The sequence below is a fragment of the Triticum urartu genome, chromosome 2A (assembly GCF_056163025.1).
Source record: "Triticum urartu cultivar PI428250 chromosome 2A, HENAU_Tu73, whole genome shotgun sequence".
Classification (NCBI taxonomy): domain Eukaryota; kingdom Viridiplantae; phylum Streptophyta; class Magnoliopsida; order Poales; family Poaceae; genus Triticum; species Triticum urartu.
Window position 1 is genome coordinate 123349444 of NC_141874.1, and position 27328 is coordinate 123376771.

Consider the following 27328-nt stretch of genomic DNA (forward strand, 5'->3'; position numbering starts at 1 on the left):
CGTGGATACAGAAAGTTACGGCAGTGGAATTAGGGTTTTGGCTCCGTTTCTGATCGTTTGGGGGTATGTAGGTATAAATAGGAGGAAGGAGTACGTCGGTGGAGCAATAGGGGGCCCACGAGGGTGGAGGGCGCGCCTGGGGGGTAGGCGCGCCCCCTACCTCGTGGCCTCCTCCTTTATTTCTTGACGTAGGGTCCAAGTCTCCTGGATCATGTTCGGTGAGAAAATCACGTTCCCAAAGGTTTCATTCCGTTTGGACTCCATTTGATATTCCTTTTCTTCGAAACCCTAAAATAGGCAAAAAAACAACAATTCTGGGCTGGGCCTCCGGTTAATAGGTCAGTCTCAAAAATAATATAAAAGTGGATAATAAAGCCCAATAATGTCCAAAACAGTAGATAATATAGCATGGAGCAATCAAAAATTATAGATACGTTGGAGACGTATCAGTCGCACGTTATTGATGATGCCACTTCTGCCATGCATGATACTTATGATGAAACTACTTCTATGCTTGATACTACTGTGCCACTTGGTGAATTTCTTGATGAACAACTTGCTAGGGCTAGAGAGAATGAAATTATTGAAACTGATAATATTAATGAAAGTGATGATGAAGATTCTCCCCCTAGATATGAATTGCCTGTTGTGCCTGAGGGTTCTGTTATGGATGAAGAAACTGCTAGAGACTTTCTTGCTTGCAATGATAGGAGTGATCTTAAGAAATTATTAGCTAAGCTGAAACAAAAGACTCTGAATGATAGAATGAAATATGATCCTGCTTATGCTACTTCACCTATCTTTGTTACTGATAAGGATTATGAATTCTCTGTAGACCCTGAGATAATTACTTTAGTTGAATCTGATCCTTTCTATGGCTATGAATCTGAAAGTGTTGTGGCACATCTTACTAAATTAAATGATATAGCTACCCTGTTCACTAATGATGAGAAAACTCGCTACTATTATATCCTTAAGATATTTCCGTTCTCATTAAAGGGTGATGCTAAGATATGGTTTAATTCTCTTGATCCTGGTTGTGTGGGTAGTCTCCAGGATATGATTTATTACTTCTCTGCTAAATATTTCCCCGCTCATAAGAAACAAGCTTCCTTAAGGGAAATATATAATTTTGTGCAAATTGAAGAAGAGAGTCTCCCACAAGCCTGGGGGAGGCTTCTCCAATTACTTAATGCTTTGCCTGATCATCCTCTTAAGAAAAATGAAATACTTGATATCTTTTATAATGGACTAACCGATGCTTCCAGAGACCACCTGGATAGTTGTGTTGGTTGTGTTTTCAGGGAAGGAACACCAGATGAAGCTGAAATTCTATTGAATAATATGTTGACTAATGAAAATAATTAGATACTTCCTGATCCAATTCCTGAACCAACTCCTAAGCCAACTCCGAAGAACAAGGGTATTCTATTTCTCAGTCCTGAAAATATGCAAGAGGCAAAGAAATCTATGAAAGAAAAAGGTATAAAAGCTGAAGATGTTAAGAATTTACCTCCTATTGAAGAAATACATAGTCTTAATTTACCGCCTGTTGAAGAAATACATGGTTTTAATCCATCACCAATTGAAGAAACACATGGTCTTGATAACCCGACACAGGTAGTGAAGGTAAATTCTCTCTACAGATATGATAAAGTTGAAATCCCTCTTACTAAGTTTGCTAGCCCATGCTTAGATGAGTTTGATAACTTTATGGTTAAACAAGAAAACTTCAATGCATATTTTGGTAGAGAATTAAAACACAATGCTGATATGCTTGAACACTTGGGTGATTATATGGCTAATATTAAAGGTGAACTTAAACTTATTAGTAAACATGCTTCTATGGTTACCACTCAAGTAGAACAAGTACTTAAGGCTCAGAATGATTTGCTCAATAAATTAAATAGTAAGAAAATGATAATGTTGTTAGAGTTATGACTAGAGGTGGTAAAATGACTCAGGAACCTTTGTATCCTCAAGGCCATCCTAAGAGAATTGAGCAAGATTCTCAGAGAAATAATATTGATGCACCTAGTCCTTCTAAAAGGAAGAAAAAAAATGATAGGACTTTGCACGCTTCTAGTGAACCTGTTGATGACACACCTGAGACCCAATGATATTTCTATTTCTGATGCTGAAACATAATCTGGTAATGAACATGAACCTAGTGATAATGTTAATAATGATGTTCATGTTGATGCTCAACCTAGTAATGACAATGAAGTAGAGATTGAACCTTCTATTGATCTTGATAACCCACAATCAAAGAATCAATGTTATGATAAGAGAGACTTTATTGCTAGGAAGCACGGTAAGGAAACAGAACCATGGGTTCAGAAACCCATGCCTTTTCCTCCCAAACCATCCAAGAAAAAAGGATGAGGAGAATTTTGAGCGCTTTGCTGAAAGGATTAGACCTATCTTTTTGCGTATGCGTTTGACTGATATGCTCAAAATGAATCCTTATGCTAAGTATATGAAAGAAATTGTTACAAATAAAAGAAAGATACCGGAAGCTGAAATTTCCACCATGCTTGCTAATTATACTTTTAAGGGTGGAATACCTAAGAAACTAGGAGATCCCGGAGTACCAACTATACCATGCTCCATTAAAAGAAACTATGTTAAAACTGCTTTATGTGATCTTGGAGCCGGTGTTAGTGTTATGCCTCTCTCTTTATATCGTAGACTTGATTTGAATAAGTTGACACCTACTGAAATATCTTTGCAAATAGCTGACAAATCAACTGCTATACCTGTCGGTATTTGTGAGGATGTGCCTGTTGTGGTTGCAAACGTTACTATTTTAACGGACTTTGTTATTCTTGATATCCTGAGGACGATAGTATGTCTATTATTCTTGGAAGGCCCTTTTTGAATACTGCAGGGGCTATTATTGATTGCACCAAAGGCAATGTCACTTTTCATGTTCATGGTGATGAGCATACGGTACACTTTCCGAGGAAACAACCTCAAGTCCACAGTATCAATTCTATTGGAAAAATTCCATCGATTATTTTTGGAGGTTTTGAATTTCCTCTACCTACTGCCAAGAAGAAATATGATATTCTTATTGTAGGGGACATGCATATCCTCGTTGAGGTAACCTAGTGTTATTCAAAAATTATCCGGTTCCATGTTATTCGGAATGAGTTTGTTAACAAGACCTGATCAACCTTGTTAGCGGATTCCTTTTGATGAGCATGAGATGGATGAATTTAGAAAACACAACTCTCTGTACCCTCCTTTTACTTTCTGTTATTTATATTAAATAAAGCAAAAATAGTAATTTCTGTTTGTTTTCTGAATTATCCATGCAATAAAAAATACCCCGAAAATAAAAGTTCTCCAAATGCCCTGAAAATTAAATATGATTTTTTCTAGAATATTTGAGAATATCTGGCACTGAAAACACAGCATGGGGAGCAAGCACCTGGCCACGAGGGTGGAGGGCGCGCCCACCCCCTGGGCGCGCCCCTGCCTCATGGGCCCACGGTGGCTCCCCTCCACTTATTCCAGCTACCACACACTCCTTCTTCCTCCCACAAACACCACCAACCAGCTCAAACTCGAGTCCAAGCTCATTTTGCTGCCATTTTCGATCTCCTTGCTCAAAGCACCTCTCACAAAACTGCTTTGGGGGATTGTTCCTTGGTATGTGACTCCTCCAATGGTCCAATTAGTTTTTGTTCCAGTGCCTTATTCATTGCATATTTTTGCTGCTTAGGTGACCCTGTTCTTGAGCTTGCATGTCAAATTTATATGGTCAAAAGTAGTTTTAATCCATGATATAGTCTCTAGGCACTTGTAGGAGTAGTTGCTATCAATTTTGTTGAGTTTGGTTCACTTTTATTTTGAAGTTACTAAAAATTTCAGAAATTTTCAGAAAAAGATGAAGAGATTTTTGAGAGGCTCATCAAGCCGAAGCTCAAAAGATAAGCAAAGTGAGGAGGATAAGAGGCCCAAGTATATCTCCCTCGCACCGCAGAGGTCCGGCCATGTGAATGGCCTAGTGATGATTTCTTGAGAGCAGCCGGGATTTATGATGATTTCTATGAATTGGCTAAGAATGGAGGCCTCACCACTTTCCTCCACGACCAACGCGAACAGTATCTCTTACTCACCAATATCTTTGTGCAAAACGTTCATTTCCATGCTAGGAGCTCACCACCTATGGTGGAATTTTATTTATATGATGAGCATAAGGAGATGTCACTTTATGATTTTTGTCGGGTTTGTTTGATCCCTTTTGAGGGCGGCGTAAAGGAACCACATCGTGACGATGTGGATGGGTTTATTGATACCATTACTGTAGGGGAAACGAGGAAGGTTTCTGACGCACGAATTACTAGCATACACTTTCCTGTTCTACGTTACTTTGCTATATTTGCTAGTAGATGCTTAATTGGGCGCGGAAACTGTGGAAACCTGAGTGCCCCTGATATTGTTATTTTGTGCCATGCCTTATTTCGTCATGACACAATTAGTTTGGGCGCTATTGTTGCAAAGCGGTTAAATCTTAACCGTACTAAGGGCCCCGTCCTTGGAGGCATCTTCGCCTCGCGCCTCGCTGCACATTTTAACATACCTATTAGGCATTACGAGAAAGAAGAAAAATTGCTGCCTCCTGTTTATCTAGATTATAAGAGTATGGTAGCACATGGTTTCATTGTTAAGAATAGGGAAAAGGCGCTTAAGTACAAATTAACATTTGGTAAAAAATCGTCCTGAGACTATTACCTTGCCTGCTCCTTCCTTGTTTGATTTATCTGCAGGCAAGTACCTTGTTCCGTTAGAGGCCATTCACGCCTACTGGAACCCTACATCAGCTACAGAGCCGGAGCCGGAACCACAATCTGATCCTCCACGACAGTCTGATTACCAGTGGGATTCGGAGGTGATTGCCAACCAGTGGCAATCCGAGGCTTCTTCACAGTACGACCCCAACTATTACTATGGATATCCGCCAGGCCAGTCGTGGCCATAGGCCAACTTAGGCCAAAGGCCTAAGCTTGGGGGAGTGCGTATTTCTCACCGACATTACATTCATGTTCACACACTCATTGCTAGTTGTCGATGCTCATACTTTTTCATTGTATCATCCATGCTAGTTTATTTTGCTTTTTTATGCTTTCTTCTTGTGTGTTTAATAAACCTTAAGAAAAAACAAAAAAAATAGTTGTTGCTTTTAGTTAGTTTACTTTCCATGCTTGTAGTAGTAACTAAAAAGAAAACCCAAAAAGATTTCTCGTTCTTCTTTTGCTTGTTGGGAGCTTTCCCATGTAAATAGTTTTATTTATTTTCTTTGGGGGTCGAGAGGAGAAGACCATAATTAAAATGTTAAAGTGGCTCCTATATGCATTATTGATTGATCTAACAAAGAGCCCATATTACCTTGTCTTCTCTCCTGAATTGAATGCTTGCAGTTGCAGATTCCAGCTTAGTCCAATGCACGTGCACTATTATTATTATTCACATCGTTCGGTCGTGCAAGTGAAAGGCAATAATGATGATTATATGATGAACTTATTGATATGGGAAAAGCTGGTATGAACTCGACCTCTCTTGTTTTTGTAAATATGATTAGTTCATCGTTCCTGATTCAGCCTATTATGAATAAACATGTTTGCAATGACAATTAGAGATTATAGTTGCTTATGACATGCTTAATTAGCTAGGATCTTATAATGGTTTACCTTGCGTGCCAACATGCTATTAAAATGGTTGTGATGTGGTATGATAGGGTGGTATTCTCTTTTGAACGATTCGAATGGCTTGACTTGGCACATGTTCACGCATGTAGTTGAAACAAAATCAACATAGCCTCTACGATATTTATGTTCATGGTGCATTATATCCTATTCATGCTTGCATTCGGTGTTGATTAATTTTAATGCATGTTCATGACTGTTGTCGCTCTCTAACTGGTCGCTTCCTAGTCTTTTGCTAGCCTTCACCTGTACTAAGTGGGAATACTGCTTGTGCATCCAATTCCATAAACCCCAAAGTTATTCCATATGAGTCCACCATACCTACCTATATACGGTATCTACCTGCCGTTTCAAGTAAATTTGTATGTGCCAAACTCTAAACCTTCAAATAAACATTCTGTTTTATATGCACGAATAGCTCATGTACCAACTAGGGATGTCCGTATCTTTCATGTTAGGCGGGTTATTCTCAAGAGGAGTGGACTCCGCTCCTCACTCACGAGAAAATGACTGGTCACCGGGATGCCCAGTCCCATGCTTTAAGCAAATCAAATCAAAATAATTACAAACAAAACTCCCCCAGGAATCTTGTTAGTTGGAGGCACTCGTTGTTTCGAGCAAGCCATGGATTGATGCTTGTTGGTGAAGAGGGAGTATAAACTTTACCATTTTGTTTGGGAACCGCCTATAATGTGTGTAGCATGGAAGATATCGCCATCTCTCGGTTGTTATGTTGACAATGAAAGTATACCGCTCAAAATATTATTCATATCTATTTCAAAATCGAGCTCTGGCACCTCTACAAATCCCTGCTTCCCTCTGAGAAGGGCCTATCCATTTACTTTTATGTTGAGTCATCATCTTCTTATTAAAAAGCACCAGTTGGAGAGCACCGTTGTCATTTGCATCCATTACTGTTAGTGTACATTGAGTATGACTTGACTGGATCTCTTTTACCATGAATTACAATGTCTAGTCAGTCCTTGATCTTTAAAGGTGCTTTGGATTTATGTTTTGCGGTCTCAGAAAGGTCTAGCGAGATACCATCCTGTTATATCATATCATGATTGTCTTGAGAAAGTGTTGTCATCCGAGATTTATTATTATTTCTCGCTAGTTGATTATGTCATTGATATGAGTAAACATGAGACCTAAATGTTATTGTGACTATGGTTGGTTCATAATCTTTGCTGAAAACTTGAATGTTGGCTTGACATATTTACAACAACAAGAGCAAACAGAGTTTGTAAAAAAAATTCTTTATCACTTTCAGTTTATCAACTAAATTGCTTGAGGACAAGTAAAGGTTTAAGCTTGGGGGAGTTGATACGTCTCCGTCGTATCTACTTTTCCAAACACTTTTGCCCTTGTTTTGAACTCTAACTTGCATGATTTGAATGGAACTAACCCGGACTGACGCTGTTTTCAGCAGAATTGTCATGGTGTTATTTTTATGCAGAAATAAAAGTTCTCGGAATGACCTGAAAATCAACGAAGAATTATTTTGGAATATATAATAAATATTGGAAAGAAGATCCACGTCAGGGGGGCCTCCACCTGTCCACGAGGGTGGGGGCGCGCCCCCACTGCCTCGTGGGCCCCCTGACGCTCCACCGACCTCAACCTTGACTCCATATATTCACTTTCAGGGAGAAAAAACCAGAGAGGAGGAATCATCACGTTTTACGATACGGAGCCGCTGCAAAGCCCTAAACTTTCTCGGGAGGGCTGATCTGGAGTCCGTTTGGGGCTCCGGAGAGGGGAATCCGTCGCCATCGTCATCATCAACCATCCTCCATCACCAATTTCATGATGCTCACCGTCGTGCGTGAGTAATTTCATCGTAGACTTGCTGGACGGTGATGGGTTGGATGAGATTTATCATGTAATCGAGTTAGCTTTGTTAGGGTTTGATCCCTAGTGTCCACTATGTTCTGAGATTGACGTTGCTATGACTTTGCTATGCTTAATGCTTGTCACTAGGGCCCGAGTGCCATGATTTCAGATCTGAACCTATTATGTTTTCATCAATATATGAGAGTTCTTGATCCTATCTTGCAAGTCTATAGTCACCTATTATGTGTTATGATCCGTTAACCCCGAAGTGACAATAATCGGGATACTTATCGATGATGGCCGTAGTTTGAGGAGTTCATGTATTCACTATGTGTTAATGCTTTGGTCCGGTACTCTATTAAAAGAAGGCCTTAATATCCCTTAGTTTCCAATAGGACTCCGCTGCCACGGGAGGGTAGGACAAAAGATGTCATGCAAGTTCTTTTCCATAAGCATGTATGACTATATTCGGAATACATGCCTACATTACATTGATGAACTGAAGCTAGTTCTGTATCACCCTAGGTTATGACTGTTACATGATGAACCGCATCCGGCATAATTTTTCATCACTGGTCCATTGCCTATGAGCTTTCCATATATTGTTCTTCGCTTATTTACTTTTCCGTTGCTACTGTTATCCTCACTATAAAACACCAAAAATATTACTTTTGCTACATTTACCTTTTACCACCGTTACCACTACTATCATATTACTTTGCTACTAAATACCTTGCTGTAGATATTAAGTTTCCAGGTGTGGTTGAATTGACAACTCAGCTGCTAATACTTGAGAATATTCTTTGGCTCCCCTTGTGTCAAATCAATAAATTTGGATTAAATACTCTACCCTCGAAAACTGTTGTGATCTCCTATACTTGTGTGTTATCACTGTGCCGCTCCCGCCGGGTCCTCCTGGAGATCCAGTGCGCGCGCCTTCGCTCCGTACGCGTCGGCAACGGCCACGCGGTAGGCTGGCTTCAGCGGCCGCCGCTTGTCAACCCACACGCCGCACGCGAACGCAACGCCCGGCCAGCCGGATCCGGACAGGTCCTGGAGCGCGTCGCCCGCGAGGCGCGAGATGGATTCCTTGAGCTCGTCTCGGGTTGGCAGGCCGAGGAGGCGGAGGAGCTCCTCCAGGGTGCCCAGTGGGCGCTGGCCACCAGGAGCGCGACGGCCGCGTGGATAGACAGCGGCGAGAAGATGAGGTTGGCGCTACGGTTTTTGTCGGCGAGGCGCTTGGTGAGGCCGGCGGCGAGCTCCGTCGGGCCACAGCTGGACTGCGGCGACTTATTGGTCGGCCAGGCCATCATCTCCGCAGAATCCATCAACTTGTTGGTCGACTTGTGAGCCAGGCCAGAAGATGTACGTACATGTACAATTTTATTGGACACGGTATAGATGCAAGCGCTCTTATACACGTGCATACACTCACACCCCTATAAACGCACACACGCACACCTATGAGCACCTCCGAAAAACTGAGATGACATATCATTTTGAAATTTACGAAGTCACCGTAGGCACCTCGTCGTCGACGGGAACGTCTCCTCCCACTGAATGTCATCGCCGGAAATCCTGAAATGATCCAGGAATAAATGCGAGCACCAGGACTTAAACCCTGATGGGTTAGGGATATCACAGTCCCTCTAACCATCCAACACCACAGGTTAGTTTACTGTTCAGGTACAGTTTGTTAGTGGTGATTTTACTTTGCTTGGCCAGTATATAATGCAGAACGCACGGCGTCCGATTTGATTTGGAGTCGGTTTCGTTCTCTTTCGTATGATGACTTAGTTCAGGCTAATACGACATTTCCTATTGCCAGTACAAAGTCAATGAGATAAGCATTCCCTCCGTCTGAAAATAAATGTCTTAACTTTGTATTAGCTTTACGTAAAGTTGCATTAAGGTAAGACATTTATTTTGGGACGGAGGAAGTACCTTATATTACTTCTACACAATAGCTAAATGTCAATCGACTGAAATTCGAATTTAGGGTAAGTCGATTTTGAGAGTTTGCCAGGAAGGCCGGAAGGAACTCGCCGGAGGGCTACCCATCACCTATCTTAGAGTTGGGGTGGGGGCGGCAGAATGGCGGTGGTGCAATGTCGCCGAGGAAAATCGAAGTTGGGCCACGGTTGGGAGAAGGGCGGGGCGGCCCGGCTGGTGCGGGAGGTGGAAGCCGGCGGTTCGGCCGATGGTACGCAAAGTGGTAGATGAGCAGGAGGTTGAATATGCAATCTCGGCCGTCAGTTTTGTATCCGATGGCTGATAGGAATCGACTGACCTAAATGTTTTTTTCAGGCGACTTGCACCGCACCCTTACTTCTGCTTAAATGCCACCAGTACTAATTATTGTTCAATCCAATCTGCTGAGCAAGCAAGCCAATTTACAACTAGGAGACCAACAGACTGACTCGAATTAGAAGTTGCTGTGGGGTGCAACCGTGAGGGCGAAGGTGTAACCGTCCACTCAATTCAACCGATTGTAACAATATACCATCCCATAGATGCAATTTAACCTGAGACACATTTCATTCAGAATATAAACTGTATACAACAGATAAATTAGGAATAAATGAGCAAATTGAAGTACTAGAACATTTCAAACAGATGATAAGACCTATTGCTTTCAGCTCTACTTGAGTAGAAACTAACATAGAATTCCAGTAACAACCTCCAGCCGATAAATACCCATGTTCATGCAAAATATCATCAACTACCAACTCAAGAAAGCTGAAAGTAGAGGGTAGTTTTGTCCAACTAATGAAAGACTGTAAACATCTTAAGCAGAGGCAGCAGGAGCCTTGGTAGCAGCAGGAGCCTTGGTAGCAGCAGAAAGCTTGGACCTCCTCTTGGCCATGCTCTCACTCCGGCGGTCTCTTTGCTCCTTAAGCCTCTGTGCAAGCAACTTCTGGTACTCTGCAGCCTCTGACTTCTTCTTTGCAATCCTCTTCTTCTTGTCGGCGATTCTCGCGCGCTTCCTCTGGAGGGTCAAGGGTGTCACAAGACGCTGGATCTTGGGAGCCTTGCTCACGGTCTTGCCTGCAAATAATAAACAATATTGTCTGCATAAGAAACAAGTAAATTAAAGACACAATGTGAATTGTAGAGGATGTTTTTCTTTAGCAGGCTCCGGACAAGCATTATGATATTAAGACTTCAAAATTTCTTCAAGAACAATATAAGAGGGTAAGTAACACAATATAATTCATCAGTAAGCAAACAAATCAAGGAAAGCTCACCCTTCTTGTTTGTGAAGGACCTGCGGTATGTGTTGACATACTGGCGTACATCATCATCCTTGCCAAGGTTGAAGAGCTTCTTGATCTTGGAAGCCCTCTTGGGTCCCCTCATCCTGGGCTTCTCAGTGTCGGTCAGGCCTGGCAGATCATTCTTGCCCTTCTTGACAATCACCAAGTTGATAACAGATAGGTCTTGGCTGACAATGCAACCACGGACAGACTTCCTCCGGCGCTCACCAACACGCCTGCCATGTCCACGGAAGCAAGATGTGCCTACGGAAGTGAGGCAAAAGAAAAAAAGGTAAGAGTTATAGTTTAAGAGAGAGAAAATGTCTGCGAGAAGTACAATGAAAATAGTGTAATACCCCTGTGAAGCAGAAGGCGAACACGCCCAGGAGTTAACACTCCTTGCTTCATTGGGAAGCCCTGCTTATCGCAGCCACCCATGATCTTGAAGATATAGCCCTCGAATTCCTGAGAAACAGAAAATGATAGATATCTTTAATCAAAACTACTAAAATATCAGCTGCAGGTTGAGTGTGATGAAATCACTTGCCAGTAGATTACCTCACCCAGAAGATCACCAACTACCTCCTGGGAGATCCTCTTGTCATAGAGGTTCCGCCTGTAGTTATATGAAACTATTAGATATCCTATCAAAAAAACAGAGGGTAAACTCCCAACTGTTAATATTCTGACAAACAACAGACTAAATTCCTACTACTATATTGATCGTTGACTACTAAAAGCCTCAACTCAACATTGTTCATGGTATCACAGGGTACATAGTTTACCATGTTCCCCAAAATTATCAGTACTGAGCATCACAAGATAGTTGAAACTATTCATTGTTAACTGATACTATGCTAGAGAGAAAATCATCAGACATAACTGGCTGCACCACAGACAAGTAGCAATAACATGAATTTGTGGGATGGGTGTAGTTTCTATGCTTAGCCCTCTGTTTTGCACTAATGCTAGCTCAGAACACATATATATAGGTTAAGAGTACACAGTCAATTCAAACCATGCATTTGTATGTGCTCAAGTATACATGTACATTAAATGTGCTACGTTTGAACAACATACAGACAAAGACTGTTGTGACATAGTATAGTTATCAAAACTGTTACAAGAACAACCACCTCAACGCTGACAGAACCTCCATTCTAGTTCTCAACAACAGCAAAAACTTCTAATCATTATTCAAGATCTCTACAGCAGAAAAAGTTCTCAACATGATTCTAATCGCAGCATAACATGATTCTAGTTTCCTACAAATAATAGTTGCGACAAATCCAATCTAACAATGTAACAGAATAGATTCTCCACAGCCAACACGCCAAGTGTTAGATGCACAAGACAACAGATTTAACCGAGTCCACCAAACTAATACAGGCCGGCCACAAGGATCCAAACTGAATAGCAACGCAATTTCGAAGAGTGGTGTGGTGACTACACGACGCGGGTCTAAAGAAAGAATGTGGGGCTGAGAAACACTCACAGCTTCATGTCGTCATCGATCTCCACCTTCTTCTGGCACCCCGTGGTGGGGTTCGCGATGTTCAACTGAAACCAACGCAAAAATAACACGAATCAGGCGCCCGCACAAACGCAGATCGCATCGGAGCACGACGGGAGGTGAGGAGCAGGTGCGTACCTTCATGGTGAAGTTGCGGCGCAAGCTCGCGGGCCGCGAGCTGGGGAGCGGTGGTGCGGCGGCGGCGGCGGCGCGGGCGCTAGGGTTTGGGGGCGAGGATGCGTGCGTGGGGAAGATGTGATGAGCTTATAAAGGTCGGGGGCGTAGGGGAGAAGTGGAGTGGGCCGTTAGGGTCCAGCCTGCGGCTGCTCGGTTGATCTGGGCCATTCTCAGCGCAGATGGGTTGGGCAGGATTGACCGGCCTAAAGTTTCTCAAAAGAAAAAAGACTAACCGGCCTAACGTGTAAAATGGGCCTATGCCCGCACATGCTTCACACGGTCCCTTAAAAAAAAGGTTCCCCTAAAAAACATAAATAAAGAAGGTTGCCTAAAAAGAAATAAAGAAGGGGATGTATTCCCCTAAACATTATGGTATGGAATAAAGTGTGTTGTTCTTCAAAAAAAACTTTGCCTCAAAAAAGAATTTAAAAATAAAGAAGGTACTATGAAAATTAATGTTGATGGTGTTGTGGGTAGACAACTAGACATGGAGATAGAGATAGAGGTGTTGCTCCTGTGATTTGTCGTGATCATCTAGGGAACTAAATGGGCTCGTTGTTGATTACTTCCATGGGTATAACTGATGTGCCAAAGCTAGAAGCTCTTGCATGTCACCATGCACTGGCATTGGCAACAAACTTAGACATCTCTTGGGTCCTAATTTCTTTGGATTGTGCCACTGTGATTAAATACGTTGAAGCGCGTCAAGGCGGGAGACATGCAACAATTATTCAGTGGATTTGTGTTGGATCACTCGAGTTTGTGGATTGTAAGTTTGTGCATGAAAGTAGGACTCGAACACATTGAGCTTGGTACTGTAGCTAATTTTTCATTATCTTTAGGAGTTCGAAGGCATGTCTGGTTTCTTCAACCTCATTATGTTGTAATGATTCCGATGAATTTACATGAATAAAGAGTCGTTATGCCCGTAAAAATAAATAAATAAATAAGCTCACTTAAAAAAAAACTCCCCTAAAAAACTTAAGAAAACATAAATAAAAGACGCTGATTTCAACAAAAGAACATAAAGGAGCTCATGATTCTCAAAAGGACAAAAACATAAAGATGCTCAAGTTTCTTAGAAAAAAAACTAATCTGCTTGGTCCAGAGAGGTGTGGTCTTGTTTTACTTTTGGTCTGGAACATGAAATGCTCTAATTACCCCAAAAAAAATTGAACATTCTAGCTGCCCTATAAAAAGGGAAATACTCAATACTAGGTTTTTAAATTGCAATACTAAAGTAGTTTACAATAGTAGTACAAACCCCTGTAAAAATAGCATCAGCACAAACCCGGTTAAAAAAAGAAGGAAGTGATGTCATCAGTTTTAATCATGAAAGAGTGTTTCACACAACCTAAAAACATAATAAGCAAGCAGTTGCACACCATTATGACAATCTTAGTTGCAAAAGCTACATGTTTATAACAGGTATGCATTTTTTTTGTTTGCACAAAGTTGTTATGTCAGTTGCACAATTTGCAGTAAATAGGTGGCAAGCACATGACTTTTTTTACTACAGAGTTTTTCTGACTTTTTCCTCTGTTTATTGCAATGATCCGCAGGTTCCTGTTGGCAAGGAGCTGATTCAAATTTTTCTGCACATAATTTGATGCTACAATTGAGATGGAAAATTCAGGTGAAAGAAGAAAGAAGAATTGGATGACAGACTATAGATATCTGTTTTTCATCGCCGTTTCTATTTTTACTTATAGTATATTGAACATATTTTTACACTATAGCTTTGCAATAGGTGTGGTACCAGAATATATGTGTGGGACAAGAATATATGCGTGACTATTTTAATATGGTTTGTGGCTTCATTAGCCTTGTTTATTTCTCTATTGCACAAATTGCTGGAGAAGTTGCTATTTGATCATTGTGTGGTTTTCACAAAAGTTCTTGTGTTTTAGCTGTCGTACTGTAGATTTTTGGTTTTGGCTAGAATAGATGTTTCAATTTCCCAGGATGCATATATCAGTTGGCCAGCATGCATGTTCAGTTGCATAGTCAATGTGTTCAGTTTGCTAGAATAGATGTTCCAATTTCTCAGATGCATATATCAGTTGGCCAGCATGCATGTTCACTTGCACAGCCAATGTGTTCAGTTGGCTAGAATAGATGTTTCAGTTTCCCAGGATGCATATATCAGTTGGCCAGCATGCATGTTCAGTTGCACAGTCAATGTGTTCAGTTGGCTAGAATAGATGTTTCAGTTGGCCAGGATGCATATATTAGTTGGCAAGCATGCATGTTCAGTTGGCTAGAATCATATTTTAGTTGGACAGAAAATATGTCTTAGTTGGCTTGCTGAACACATCCAGGGGGGAAGGGGAAACTTGCCTGGCATGTATGTTAGAAAACATGTTCAGTTTTGATCTCAAACCATGTTTAGTGTGCAGATACACTCATGGGAGGTGGGGGGGGGGGGTGTGATGTTGACAATGGGGTGATGTGGCAGATCCACTCCTCTTTTGAAGCAACCTCTCCATGGATTTGCTGATAAATCCATAGAGAAGGGTGTTTACAGATGCAGTACAAGAAGGAGGAGAACTGAAGAAGGGCAGAGAGTAATTACTTGCCTGATGTTGCTGTATGGTATGGCTCTAATCACCCTGCCCTTAGATCAATTTCTTGAAACAGTTTCTTTTATTTTTGGGCTGCCATGGCGGCTGTACAAGAGGAGAAAGAAGGAGCCTTGGATCCCTTTCTTTTGTGGAGAAGAAGGTAGTATGGGAGGGGCTGGGGCGTGGGGGCGAGCGGGCGTGGGAGGGGCTGGGACGTGGGGGCGAGTGGGCGTGGGGACAACTGGCCATGTGGGGATCGTCTTTTCTGTTCTAGATTGGGCGCTCCATCGTCTCGGTTTGGTGGCCATCTGTCCCCTTCCTTTTCTGTACCGCATGGGGACAGGGCTTAACTTTTTAGGCCGGCCGCTCGATTGCACTAGTGGGCAGCCGGCCACCCACTAGACACATCCTAAAAAAAGGTTTCCCTAAAAAATATAAATAAAGAAGGTTGCCTAAAAAGAAATAAATAAAGTCATCTTTGTATTGCCCTTAAAATTATGATATGAAATAAAGTGTGTTGTTCTTCAAGAAAAAAGAAACTTTGCCTCAAAAAAGAATTTAAAAATAAAGAAGGTACTATGAAAATTAATGTTGATGGTGTTGTGGGTAGACAACTGGACATGGAGATAGAGGTGTTGCTGCTATGATTTATTGTGATGGGTATAACTACATGGGCTCGTTGTCGATTACTTTCATGGGTATAACTGATGTGCCAAAGCTAGAAGCTCTTGCATGTCGCGAGGCAGTGGCATCAGCAACAAACTTAAACATCTCTCAGGTCCTAATTTTTTTGGATTGTGCCACTGTGATTAAAAGACGTTGAAGCGCGTCAAGGCGGGAGACATGCAACAATTATTCAGTGGATTTGTGTTGGATCACTAGAATTTGTGGATTGTAAGTTTGTGCATGAAAGTAGGGCTCGAAACATTGAGGTTGGTACCGTATCTAATTTTTCATTATCTTTAGGAGTTGGAAGGCATGTGTGGTTTCTTCAACTTCATTATGCTGTAATGATTCCGATGAGTTTATATGAATAAAGAGTCGTTATGCCCGTAAAATAAATAAATAAATAAGCTCACTTAAAAAAACTCCCCTAAAAAACTTAAAAAACATAAATAAAGACGCTGATTTCAACAAAAGAACATAAAGAAGCTCATGATTCTCAATAGGAAAAAACATAAAGATGCTTGAGTTTCTCAGAAAAAAAACTAATCTGCTTGGTCCAGAGAGGTGTGGTTCTGTTTTACTTTTGGTTTGGAACATGAAATACTCTAGTTACCCCAAAAATAAATTTGAACATTCTAGCTGCCCTAAAAGAAAGGGAAATACTCAATACTAGGTTTTTAAATTGCAATACTAAAGTAGTTTACAATAGTAGTACAAACCCCTGTAAAAATAGCATCAGCACAAAACCCGGTGAGATCGTAATAACAAAAAGTAGCATAGGATGAACACAAGATGGATCAACAATTAGGACGATCCCTCCAACTAATATAAACTGCTGCCCGCAAACAAACAAACAAAAAACCTACTCCCTCCGACCCATATTATACTTGTCGCTGGTTTAGTACAACTTTTCGGAGAGAGTAATATAAACTGCTCAAGCACAATGAGAAGCAAATCACCAGGAATCCAGCTGAGGACACCAAACACATATGGAAGTGTAGTTATACTTATATTTTATCCACAGCGTCACTACCAACAACGGTTACAGAAAACAGATGTAATCATACAACAGCACAGCGCAACCCTCTGAAACAAACGACATAACAGAAGGATGAACACATTACAAACACAAAGGCCACACCACCAAGGGGAACCGCCACGCCTGCTCGTCACAACGCGCACACGAAGTCGCCGCTGTCCTCGACGTCCGCGTCGACGTCGTCTATGTCGTCGAGCTCCATGCTCCCTAGCCCGGGCACCGACAGCTGCCCGGCGAACTTGGAACCGTCGCCCGGTATCCGCGCCTCCTGGATGATGGCCATGATCTCCTCCAGGGTCTGCGGGGGAGCGTTGACGCCGACCATGTGCAGGCTCATCTGGTACTCGTCGGTCATCTCGATCGGCAGATTCTTGAGGAACCACGGGTGGTTCTTGATCTCTTGGATGGTTATTCGCTGCAGGAAGTAGCTGGTGAGAATGCAGGTATTCAGCGTTTCTGTTTGGAAACATAGCTGTTTGGGGAGAGGGATTACTTGCTCAGGGTTTGCCACGAAAATCCGGGACAGCAAATGTCTGCACTCCATCGAAATCCGGACGTAATCAGGTACCGAGTATTGTACGCTGAGTATCCTCTGCAAGGATCTTATAAACTTTTACTCCCAAGCATAATTAATGGCATGCGCTGAGTGAAGCAAAATGGAATGAGGATATGGTGCAGCTGATTGTTGGATGAACTCACAGTAATTGTCTTGCGGAAATTCTTCGGTTCGTCTGGGTCCTCAAAAGGATAAGCGCCGACAAGCATCACATATAGTGTTACTCCACAGGACCAGACATCAGCGACCTGAATTGCACAGTGATGTTTGAAGGTTTCAGGTGAAGGATCATGAACACTTGACAAGAGAAACAGTAAATAGAAATTACCTTTCCATCATATTCCCTTCTAGAAAGGACCTCAGGGGCGATGTAGGCAGGAGTACCGACGGTCGATTTTGGCTGAGAGTGCAACACAGAGGACTGAAAAGAAGATGTATGGGTAAGTATACTGGCTTAGTTAGTAAGCAGGTGATTATAAATGTCATAATCTGCTATGGATTACCTTGGAGTAACCGAAATCACATATCTTGAGCCGGGGTGCTTCGCTCCCATCCAGGAGCGTATTTTCTAGTTTCAAATCTCTATGACATATTTGCTGCAGTGGTAACAGGATATGGTTATGTGCTATGTGCTACTTCTAGGTTGCTCTTGTAACTTAATTTGAAATAGTTGTGTACCATGGAATGGCAATAGCTAACTCCAGAAAGCAATTGTTGGAAGAAGAACCTAGCCTGTTGATAAGAATGAATAAGTCGATAAATCATCAATACAATGGCATGCATGTAACTATTAATTATCATAAATTGTGATGAATATCGTATACCTCATTCTCGCTAAATCTTCCAGAACCACAGATCCTTTCAAATAGCTCACCGCCAGCAGCGTATTCCATAACTATGGCCAAATGTGTGGGAGTTAGCACAACCTGAAAAACTAAGTGATCTCTGTTAAGTCCTGCAATCTGGATATGATAATAGATTCATACTTTGAGAAAATAAGACACTGATTTTTAGTGCTCCTAGGAAATAAAAGGAGTTAAACTGAGAAAATCCTTGGTCGATTTGGACTAACAAAATTATATATTTTTAGGCCAGGTCAAAGTATTAATCAATCGCTTTCATATTTGTACACTTTTACGCAAAGGTGGGGGACTATTGAAGCAAAGCTTCTTTTGAGACAATACCATTACAAGTATAACTACCTGGAATAAATATTTCTTATGGTTATGGTGTCTGTCTCTGTCACGTCTTGAATAAAAAAGTATGATTGTGTTCAAATTTAACTATGGTGCTAGAGTTACAACATTTTTTGCTTGTCCATGCATTCACTCGTTCTGAACTGCAGTTAGAATGCATAGCATGAGCAAGATTTCAAGTCCAAGAATAACATTAACCTGCAACACTTGAACAAGAGGCTATGGTGTCCTACTAGGCCACGGTCGCTTCCAATAGTCATATAATGAAAGTTTACATTGCGGCCCCTAAGCAATTATGGTATCTTCACACAACGTAATGGTGGTCTCAATTCTCAACGCCAGCGGCAGGTCCACAACAGAATTACCCAAGTTAGAGGGCATGCACTAGGACAAGCTACTGAATGCTGATAAGCATCCAATCATCCAACAGAATTAATATGTTCTCACAAACAGTTGAAAAAGCAGCCCACTAGTCATACACATGGAATGAATAAACATAAAATTACCATATAAGCGAGAATAAGGGTCTATCGGAATATTCATAGCCACACCTAGCATATGCTTCAAACTACACAAAATAGGAAAACCACTGTGCGCATAAAGTTTAACAATAAAGGTATCCGTCACTACCAAAAGTGTCCTTTCAAACGCTGCAACTAGGATAAAGGTTTTCTTTACATATTCTAATTGTGCTATTCAGGTTAATGGATGGATAACAGATAGGCACCACTTTCTTGCTGGAATGGGTACAGGACAGAAGCCGAGAAGTTGAACATTACATCATATCATGTATGCATTTATTTATTTATTTTGTGGGGGGGGGGAGAGGGGGGGGGGGTCATTCTAATGTATGATTTTGAATGCATTTTAAACACTGCTGTTATGAAGTTTGACGAATTTTCAGCAAACACATTGCAATGAAGTTTCAAAAGAAATGATTATTTTATAAGTAGGCATTAGGACTTACTCCCTCCGTTCCTAAATATTTGTCTTTCTAGAAATTTCAAATGACTACTACATACGGATGTATGTAGACATATTTTAGAGTGTAGATTCACTCATTTTGCTCCGTATGTAGTCACTTATTGAAATGCCTAGAAAGACAAGTATTTAGGAACGGAGGGAGTAGAACATACGACCTTAGGCCAGAGCTTGGGTCCACACATTTTTGCATCGCTTTTTAAAGCCATTATATGTAACACGTGGTCGGAAAAATTAGAAAAAATGTCTTGAGTTTCCGAAAATCATTGGACTGAGGTAACGCGCATTGTCAGATCCATAAAGATGACACTGGATTCAAATGTTTTGAGTTTGTATCAGTATTTCCATACAGTCAGAAAGAACTTACCTCTTTGAATCTAACAATGTTCGGATGCCTCAGAGATCTGTGGTTCATAATCTCCCTTTGAACATTCTCATCAATCTACGAAAGCAGAAGAATAATAATTAAAGTTCCAGCTGACAAACTAAAGATACTCAAATACCACGCCCAAAATGGCTTACAGAACCCAATTAAGTTAAGGTGAATGGTTTTCTCCACGCGAACAGCGAAACGTGAACAATAAAATGGTCAGAGGTGGTGGATGTAATAGATCGAAAATAATAAATGGTTGTGTGTACATAATGAATATAGCAGTATCATTGATTGAGTGAAAGATGTTGAGAGCCAATGATGATAAGGAAGAAAGGTGGGGGGAATGTCCATAAGAGGCTGAAGTGAACTACAAGTAATAACACATGCTAACCGATATGACCGTGTGAATTAATTAGTAAAGAGGGTTTACCTAACATGACAGTGTTTGCTAACTTCATTTTGTTGAGCAGACAGAAATTTTGCTAATTCTGTACGGGCGTCTACCAGCTTTGTGGAAACTTATTTAACTAACTAACTGTTAACACCTTGAACAAGCCAACCATTGTTCTGCATAATCTAACAAAATGCAACACAATCCAAGGAGGCATTCCAAAATTGGACAGACCATTCACTTGGGCTGCAAAACGGGGCAGGGTATATGGATTTGGTTGGTGATCCTGGTACCAAAGATGAACACTGTGAATAGATGCTTGCCCGATTTACAGCTAAGGTGGACAGGACTTGGACTAATTAGCACCAGGTGAAAATCCATCTGTTTAATCAATATAAAGCGATGAACAGAGGAGCGACTGCATTGACCGGTCAAGTGTGATTTGAGGCCAAGAAACCGAATAGCGATGTGAACTATATTTCGCTCAAAATTCAAGACCATGAATTAAAAGCATCGAAACTCGACTGGGAATTTCAGACACCGAAACAGAGCATGTCGGGCCAGCGGTAGCACAGTGGATCATCGAATCTCTTTACTCCTGAGCAAACTAGTACACCCGGAACCACTCAAGCCAAATACGTAGCACCGAATCAGCAAAACTACTAGTAAGTACTACTCCCAGCTAAACACCAGCAGTCCGGATGAAGAAGCCTCGTCTACGAATCAAGAACTCAAACACAACCTAGGAAAGGGCGGATTAGACACAGAGGGGGATGAATTTAATTCGAGCTCACCTTGTGCCCCCTCTCGATGAACTTGACGGCGAAGAGCTCCTTGGTCCTGACGTCCCGTACCAGCTTGGCCACCCCGAAGTTGCCGGACCCTATGTCCTTGATCACCTCGTACCGCTCCATCCCGGACCCCCTCCGTCCGTCCGTCCGTCCGTCCGCAGCTCGTAGGCACCACTGGAGCGAGAAGCAAGCGGCAGCAGGCCGCCGGTGGCTGCCGGCTCAGGCGGGTCGGTCAAGATTCAAGCACCGAACGGAGCCAGTGGCGAGTGGAGTGGACACCGGGAGGGAGGAAGCACCCGAGCGAGGAGAGGGAGCGGGCGGGGGAGGGGGGAGAGAGGAAGGTGAGGGAGGGGAGGGAGGGGAGTGCGCTGCGGTGTGGGAGGGCTGGGGCTCCTTTTGACGAGGCCGGGTGGGTCGGGTCGCAGTGCGTGGGGAGAGAGACGTACCCATGTAGCCATACCGTCCGTCGTGGGGCGAGCCGTCGACGGCTACGCTACGAAGCGGTCGCCGGCTCGCCTTGCTCGATGGTGATTAATTTTGCAGAGTTCGGAAAACTTCTCCCGGTATTTCCCATTTCAACGGTTCGTGCGGATCGGTAGTAGGCATTTTCTTTCACTGCCGGTGAACTCTTTACATGGGTGCCCTGATAACTTTTTTTCTGCCATGATATGGTAGGTCTAGGATACATTTCAATATCTCATACTAGGAAATTTGGAAAGATGGATTAGTATATGTAAATATGAATATTCGGAATTTAAACATGTTCTCTATGTGAGGCGACCTACTTGGATTTATTGTATCTCAACCCGCGCGGAGTTGTATCATGTGTGTAAGCGATTAAAAAAACATAGCGGCACTGGTGAAGCTATGTGCAAGGCTGCAGGGACCACAGCCCCCGACCTTGGATAGTTTTGTGAAAAAAATATTGAAGAGGGCTAAGAATAAAAACAATAGGATATTCTGCCATATGTAAACTGTTGAAAAATATCGCAACACCTAATCGAGCACTAAAAACAAGCTAATTACAAACTAGTCAACCAAACAAAAGTAAAGTTGCTCTACCGTAGTGGCTATCAACCTGCAACTTCCTCTTGCTCAAGCGCCCCGAGTTTGAATCCATTTCAAAAATAAAATCAACCAAACAAAAGGACCGACACGATCCTCTCAACAACATCGTGCTAATGCAACAGCGTGACCTTATCCATTGTCATCCAACATCTCCGTTGCCACAACATTATGATGATGAAAGAGTATATCAAAAGGAATAAGCAGAGAAATTTGACATATGATGCCCAATCACCATCAACATTGCCATGCTTAGGGCTTGCAACCCCCTAGCACGGTCAAATAGGAGCTCTTTGCTCGGCCCAAACTGCAAGCAAGCATAAAATTTGGGAAAGAATCAACAATAGCACACGGTTTTAAGAGTAATGCTACATCCATGTAAAGAATTTTACGTGTTTTACGTAACCTTCCATATGGACAATTGCGATTGAAGAAGGGGGAGGAAGGGGCCCCACCCACCTAAAAATCAAGGGGGCGAGAGAGTTATTGGGGAGGTTATGTAAAACGTTTCGTAAAGGTACGGAGGTCTAGGATTATCGCGGTTTCAATGTTGAGGATCGTAGTAGAAATTTAAAATTTTCTACGCATCACCAAGATCAATCTATGGAGTAATCTAGCAACGAGGGAAAGGGGAGTGCATCTACATACCCTTGTAGATCGCTAAGCGGAAGCGTTGCAAGAACGCGGATGAAGGATTCGTACTCGCAGCGATTCAGATCGCGGTTGATTCCGATCTAAGCGCCGAACAACGGCGCCTCCGCGTTCAACACACGTGCAGCCCGGTGACGTCTCCCACGCCTTGATCCAGCAAGGGGAGAAGGAGAGGTTGGGGAATACTCCGTCCAGCAGCAGCACGACGGCGTGGTGGTGGTGGAGGAGCGCGGAACTCCAGCAAAGCTTCGCCAAGCACTACGAGAGACGAGGAGGGAGAGAGGTAGGGCTGCGCCAAGAGGGAGATGATCTCGTGTGTCTTGCAGCCCCCAATACCTCAAGTATATATAGGGGAAGGGGAGGGGTTGCGCCCCCATATAGGGTTCCCTCCCTAGGGGTGGCGGCAGCCCCAAAACCCATCTAGGGTGGCGGCCAAGGGAGGAGAGAGGGGGGCGCACCTAGGGTGGGCCCTAAGGCCCATCTGGACCTAGGGTTTGCCCCCTCCCACTCTCCCTTGCGCCTTGGGCCTTGGTGGGGGGGCGCACCAGCCCACCTGGGGCTGGTCCCCTCCCACACTTCACCCACGCAGCCTTCTAGGGCTGGTGGCCCCACCTGGTGGACCCTTGGGACCCTCCCGGTGGTCCCGGTACGTTACCGATAGCACCTGAAACTTTTCCGGTGATCAAAACGGGACTTCCCATATATAAATATTTACCTCCGAACCATTCCGAAACTCCTCATGACGTCCGGGATCTCATCCGAGACTCTGAACAACATTCGGTAACCGCGTACATACTTTCCCTATAACCCTAGCGTCATCGAACCTTAAGTGTGTAGACCCTACGGGTTCGGGAGTCATGCAGACATGGCCGAGACAACTCTCTGGTCAATAACCAACAGCGGGATCTGGATACCCATGTTGGTTCCCACATGATCCACGATGATCTCATCGGATGAACCACGATGTCAAGGATTCAATCAATCCCGTATACAATTCCCTTTGTCTATCGGCACGATACTTGCCCGAGATTCGATCGTCGGTATCCCGATACCTTGTTCAATCTCGTTACCGGCAAGTCTCTTTACTTGTTCCGTAACACATCATCCCGTGATCAACTTCTTGGTCACATTGTGCACATTATGATGATGTCCTACCGAGTGGGCCCAGAGATACCTCTCTGTTACACAGAGTGACAAATCCCAGTCTCGATTCGTGTCAACCCAACAGACACTTTCGGAGATACCCGTAGTGCACCTTTATAGCCACCCAGTTACGTTGTGACGTTTGGCATACCCAAAGCACTCCTACGGCATCCGGGAGTTGCACAATCTCATGGTCTAAGGAAATGATACTTGACATTAGAAAAGCTTTAGCATACGAACTACACGATCTTGTGCTAGGCTTAGGATTGGGTCTTGTCCATCACATCATTCTCCTAATGATGTGATCCCGTTATCAACGACATCCAATGTCCATGGTCAGGAAACCGTAACCATCTATTAATCAACGAGCTAGTCAACTAGAGGCTTATTAGGGACATGGTGTTGTCTATGTATCCACACATGTATCTGAGTTTCCTATCAATACAATTCTAGCATGGATAATAAACGATTATCATGAACAATGAAATATAATATAATAATAACTAATTTATTATTGCCTCTAGGGCATATTTCCAACAGTCTCCCACTTGCACTAGAGTCAATAATCTTGTTCACATCGCCATGTGATTAACACTCACAGGTCACATCGCCATGTGACCAACATCCAAAGAGTTTACTAGACTCAATAATCTAGTTCACATCACTATGTGATTAACACTCAATGAGTTCTAGGTTTGATCATGTTATGCTTGTGAGAGAGGTTGTAGTCAACAGGTCTGCAATATTCAGATCCCTATGTATTTCGCAAAACTTTATGTCATATCGTAGATGCTGCTACCACGTTCCACTTGGAGCTATTCCAAATTGTTGCTCCATTATACGTATCCGGTATCTCTACTCAGAGCTATCCGGATGGTGTTAAGCTTGCATCGACGTAACTCTTTACGTCGAACTCTTTATCACCTCCATAACCGAGAAACATTTCCTTATTCCTCTAAGGATAATTTTGACCGCTATCTGGTGATCCACTCCTAGATCACCTTTGCACCCTCTTGCCAGACATGTGGCAAGGCACACATCAGGTGTGGTACTCAGCATGGCATACCGTATAGAGCCTATGACAAAAGCATAGGGGACGACCTTCGTCCTTCCTCTTTCTTCTGTCGTGGTCAAGCTTTGAGTCTTACTCAACTTCACACCTTACAACTCAGGTAAGAATCCCTTCTTTGACTGATCTATTTTGAACTCCTTCAAAATCATGTCAAGGTGCGCGTTCTTTGAAAGTATCATCAGGCGTCTTGATCTATCTCTATAGATCTTGATGCCCAATATGTAAGCAGCTTTATCCAGGTCTTCCTTTGAAAATCACTCTTCAAACAACCGTTTATGCTTTCCAGAAATTCTACATTATTTCGGATCAACAATATGTCATCCACATATACTTATCAGAAATGTTGTAGTGCTCCCACCCACTTTCTTGTAAATACAAGTTTCTAGCAAACATTGTATAAACCTAAAAGCTTTGATCATAGAAGGATCGCTGGAGCCAGCATACCTTTTAGCATCCTTAGGATCGACAAAACTTTGATTGTATCACATACAACTCTTTCTTACGAAAACTGGTAAGAAAACTTGTTTTTGACATCCATCTGTCAGATTTCATAATCAAAAAATACAGCTAATGCTAACATGATTCCGACGGACTTAAGCATCGCTACGGGTGAGAAATTCTCATCGTAGTCAACTCCTTGAACTTGTGAAAATACTCATTCCCACAAGTCGAGCTTCATAGACGGTAACATTACCGCCCACGTCCGTCTTCTTCTTAAAGATCCATTTATCTCAATGGCTCGCCGATCATCGGGCAAGTCCACCAAAGTCCATACTTTGTTCTGATACATGGATCATATCTCGGATTTCATGGCTTCTAACCATTTGTCGGAATACGGGCCCACCATCGCTTCTCCATAGCTCGTAGGTTCATTGTTGTCTAACAACATGATATCTAAGACATGATTACCGTACCACTCAGGAGTAGTACATATCCTTGTCGACCTACGAGGTTCGATAGCAACTTGATCCTGATCACTATCATTAACTTCCTATTCAACAGACGTAGGCGCCACAGAAAACATCTTTCTGTGTTGCATCACTCTCTGGTTGAAGTAAAGGTTCGACAACCTCATCAAGTTCTATCTTCCTCCCACTCAATTCTTTCGAGAGAAACTCCTTCTCGAGAAAGGACCCGTTCTTAGCGACAAACAATTTGCCCTCGGATCTGAGATAGAAGGTATACCCAACTGTCACCTTTGGGTATCCTATGAAGATGTGTTTGTCCGCTTTGGGTTCGAGCTTCTCCGGCTGAAGCCTTAAGCATCGCAGCCCCAAACGTTAAGAAACGACAACTTTGGTTTCTTGCCAAACCAATGTTCACATGACGTCGTCTCAACGGACTTAGATGGTTCCCTATCTAAAGTGAATGCAGTTGTCTCTAACGCATAACCTCAAAATGAAAACGGTAGATCGGTAAGAGACATCATAGATCGCACCATATCTCATAAGGTTCGATTACGACGTCCGGACACACCATTACCCTGTGGTGTTCCAGGTGGCTTCAACTGTGAAACAATTCCACAATGTCTTAAGTGATTGCCAAACTCATAACTCAGAAATTCTCATCGATCAGATCGCAGGAATTTGATCTTCTTGTTATGATGGTTCTTAACTTCACTCTGAAATCGCTTGAACTTTTCAAACGTTTCAGACTTGTGCTTCATTAAGTAAATATACCTATATCTACTCAAATCGTCAGTGAAGATGAGAAAATAGCGATATCCACCGCACGCTTCAATTGTCATTGGATCACATGCATCAGCATGTATGATTTCCAACAAGTCACTTGCCCGTTTCATTGTACCTGAAAACGGGGTCTGAGTCATCCTGCCCATGAGGCATGGCTCGCATGTGTCAAGCGATTCAAAATCAAGTGACTCCAAACATCCATCGACACAGAGTTTCTTCATGCATCTTACGCCAATATGACCTGAGCGGCAGTGCCACAAGAAAGTGGTACTATCTACATCTTTTGGCGTGAGCATGTGTATTACAACGACCGAGATTCACTGAACCATTCACATAGGGTGCATGACCATGAAAGGTATTATTCATGTAAACAGAATAACCATTATTCTCTAACTTAAATGAATAACCGTATTGCAATGAACATGATCTAATCATATTCATGCTCAACGTAGACACTTGATAACATTTATCTAGGTTCAATACTAATCCCGAAGGCAGATGGAGCGTGTGATGGTGATCTCATCAACTTTGGAAACACTTCCAACACACATCGTCACCTCGCCCTTAGCCAGTCTCCGTTTAGTCCGTAGCTTTTGCTTCAAGTCACCAATAATAGCAACTGAACCGGTATCCAATACCCAGGTGCTACCAG

The 27328-nt window shown here is 42.6% G+C and overlaps 2 protein-coding genes and 1 pseudogene across 3 annotated transcripts; all 3 read right to left on the minus strand.

Moving 5' to 3' along the window:
- The window catches only part of LOC147984230 (putative serpin-Z8), a 183731-nt pseudogene extending 174868 nt beyond the window's left edge, over nucleotides 1–8863 (minus strand).
- Nucleotides 8864–10064: 1201 nt separating this feature from the next.
- LOC125536196 (small ribosomal subunit protein eS6) lies at nucleotides 10065–12615 on the minus strand. The gene is made up of 6 exons (XM_048699368.2): nucleotides 12459–12615; nucleotides 12303–12367; nucleotides 11366–11423; nucleotides 11164–11272; nucleotides 10799–11071; nucleotides 10065–10598 (listed from the first exon to the last, which is right to left on the minus strand). Exons 1-6 carry the CDS (start codon nucleotides 12462–12464, stop codon nucleotides 10339–10341), a joined length of 771 nt encoding a protein of 256 aa, XP_048555325.2. The 5' UTR covers nucleotides 12465–12615; the 3' UTR covers nucleotides 10065–10338.
- A 4100-nt stretch (nucleotides 12616–16715) lies between these two features.
- Nucleotides 16716–21430, minus strand: LOC125536194 (serine/threonine-protein kinase SAPK2). 2 transcript variants are annotated; one of them, XM_048699366.2, is made up of 9 exons: nucleotides 21058–21427; nucleotides 19867–19941; nucleotides 18147–18248; nucleotides 18001–18054; nucleotides 17826–17918; nucleotides 17651–17743; nucleotides 17466–17570; nucleotides 17260–17358; nucleotides 16716–17181 (listed from the first exon to the last, which is right to left on the minus strand). In XM_048699366.2, the coding sequence occupies exons 1-9, from the start codon at nucleotides 21175–21177 to the stop codon at nucleotides 16897–16899; spliced, it is 1026 nt and encodes a 341-aa protein (XP_048555323.2). In that variant the 5' UTR covers nucleotides 21178–21427; the 3' UTR covers nucleotides 16716–16896. The 2 variants fall into 2 exon arrangements, with proteins under 2 accessions (XP_048555323.2, XP_087399564.1); XM_087543438.1 differs by having other exon boundaries at nucleotides 16716–17358; nucleotides 21058–21430.
- Nucleotides 21431–27328: the final 5898 nt, after the last annotated feature.

Excerpts from the sequence above, each read along its gene's own strand:
- LOC125536194 (XM_087543438.1), bottom strand. The coding sequence starts at position 21,177 with ATGGAGCGGTACGAGGTGATCAAGGACATAGGGTCCGGCAACTTCGGG. Across the intron at positions 17,571-17,650 it reads GAAGGGAATATGATGGAAAG|GTCGCTGATGTCTGGTCCTG; the intron begins GTAATTTCTATT and ends TGTGCAATTCAG. Across the intron at positions 17,359-17,465 it reads ATTTCCGCAAGACAATTACT|AGGATACTCAGCGTACAATA; the intron begins GTGAGTTCATCC and ends AGATCCTTGCAG.
- LOC125536196 (XM_048699368.2), bottom strand. Across the intron at positions 11,273-11,365 it reads TTGGTGATCTTCTGGGTGAG|GAATTCGAGGGCTATATCTT; the intron begins GTAATCTACTGG and ends TCTGTTTCTCAG. Across the intron at positions 10,599-10,798 it reads GTCCTTCACAAACAAGAAGG|GCAAGACCGTGAGCAAGGCT; the intron begins GTGAGCTTTCCT and ends TATTATTTGCAG.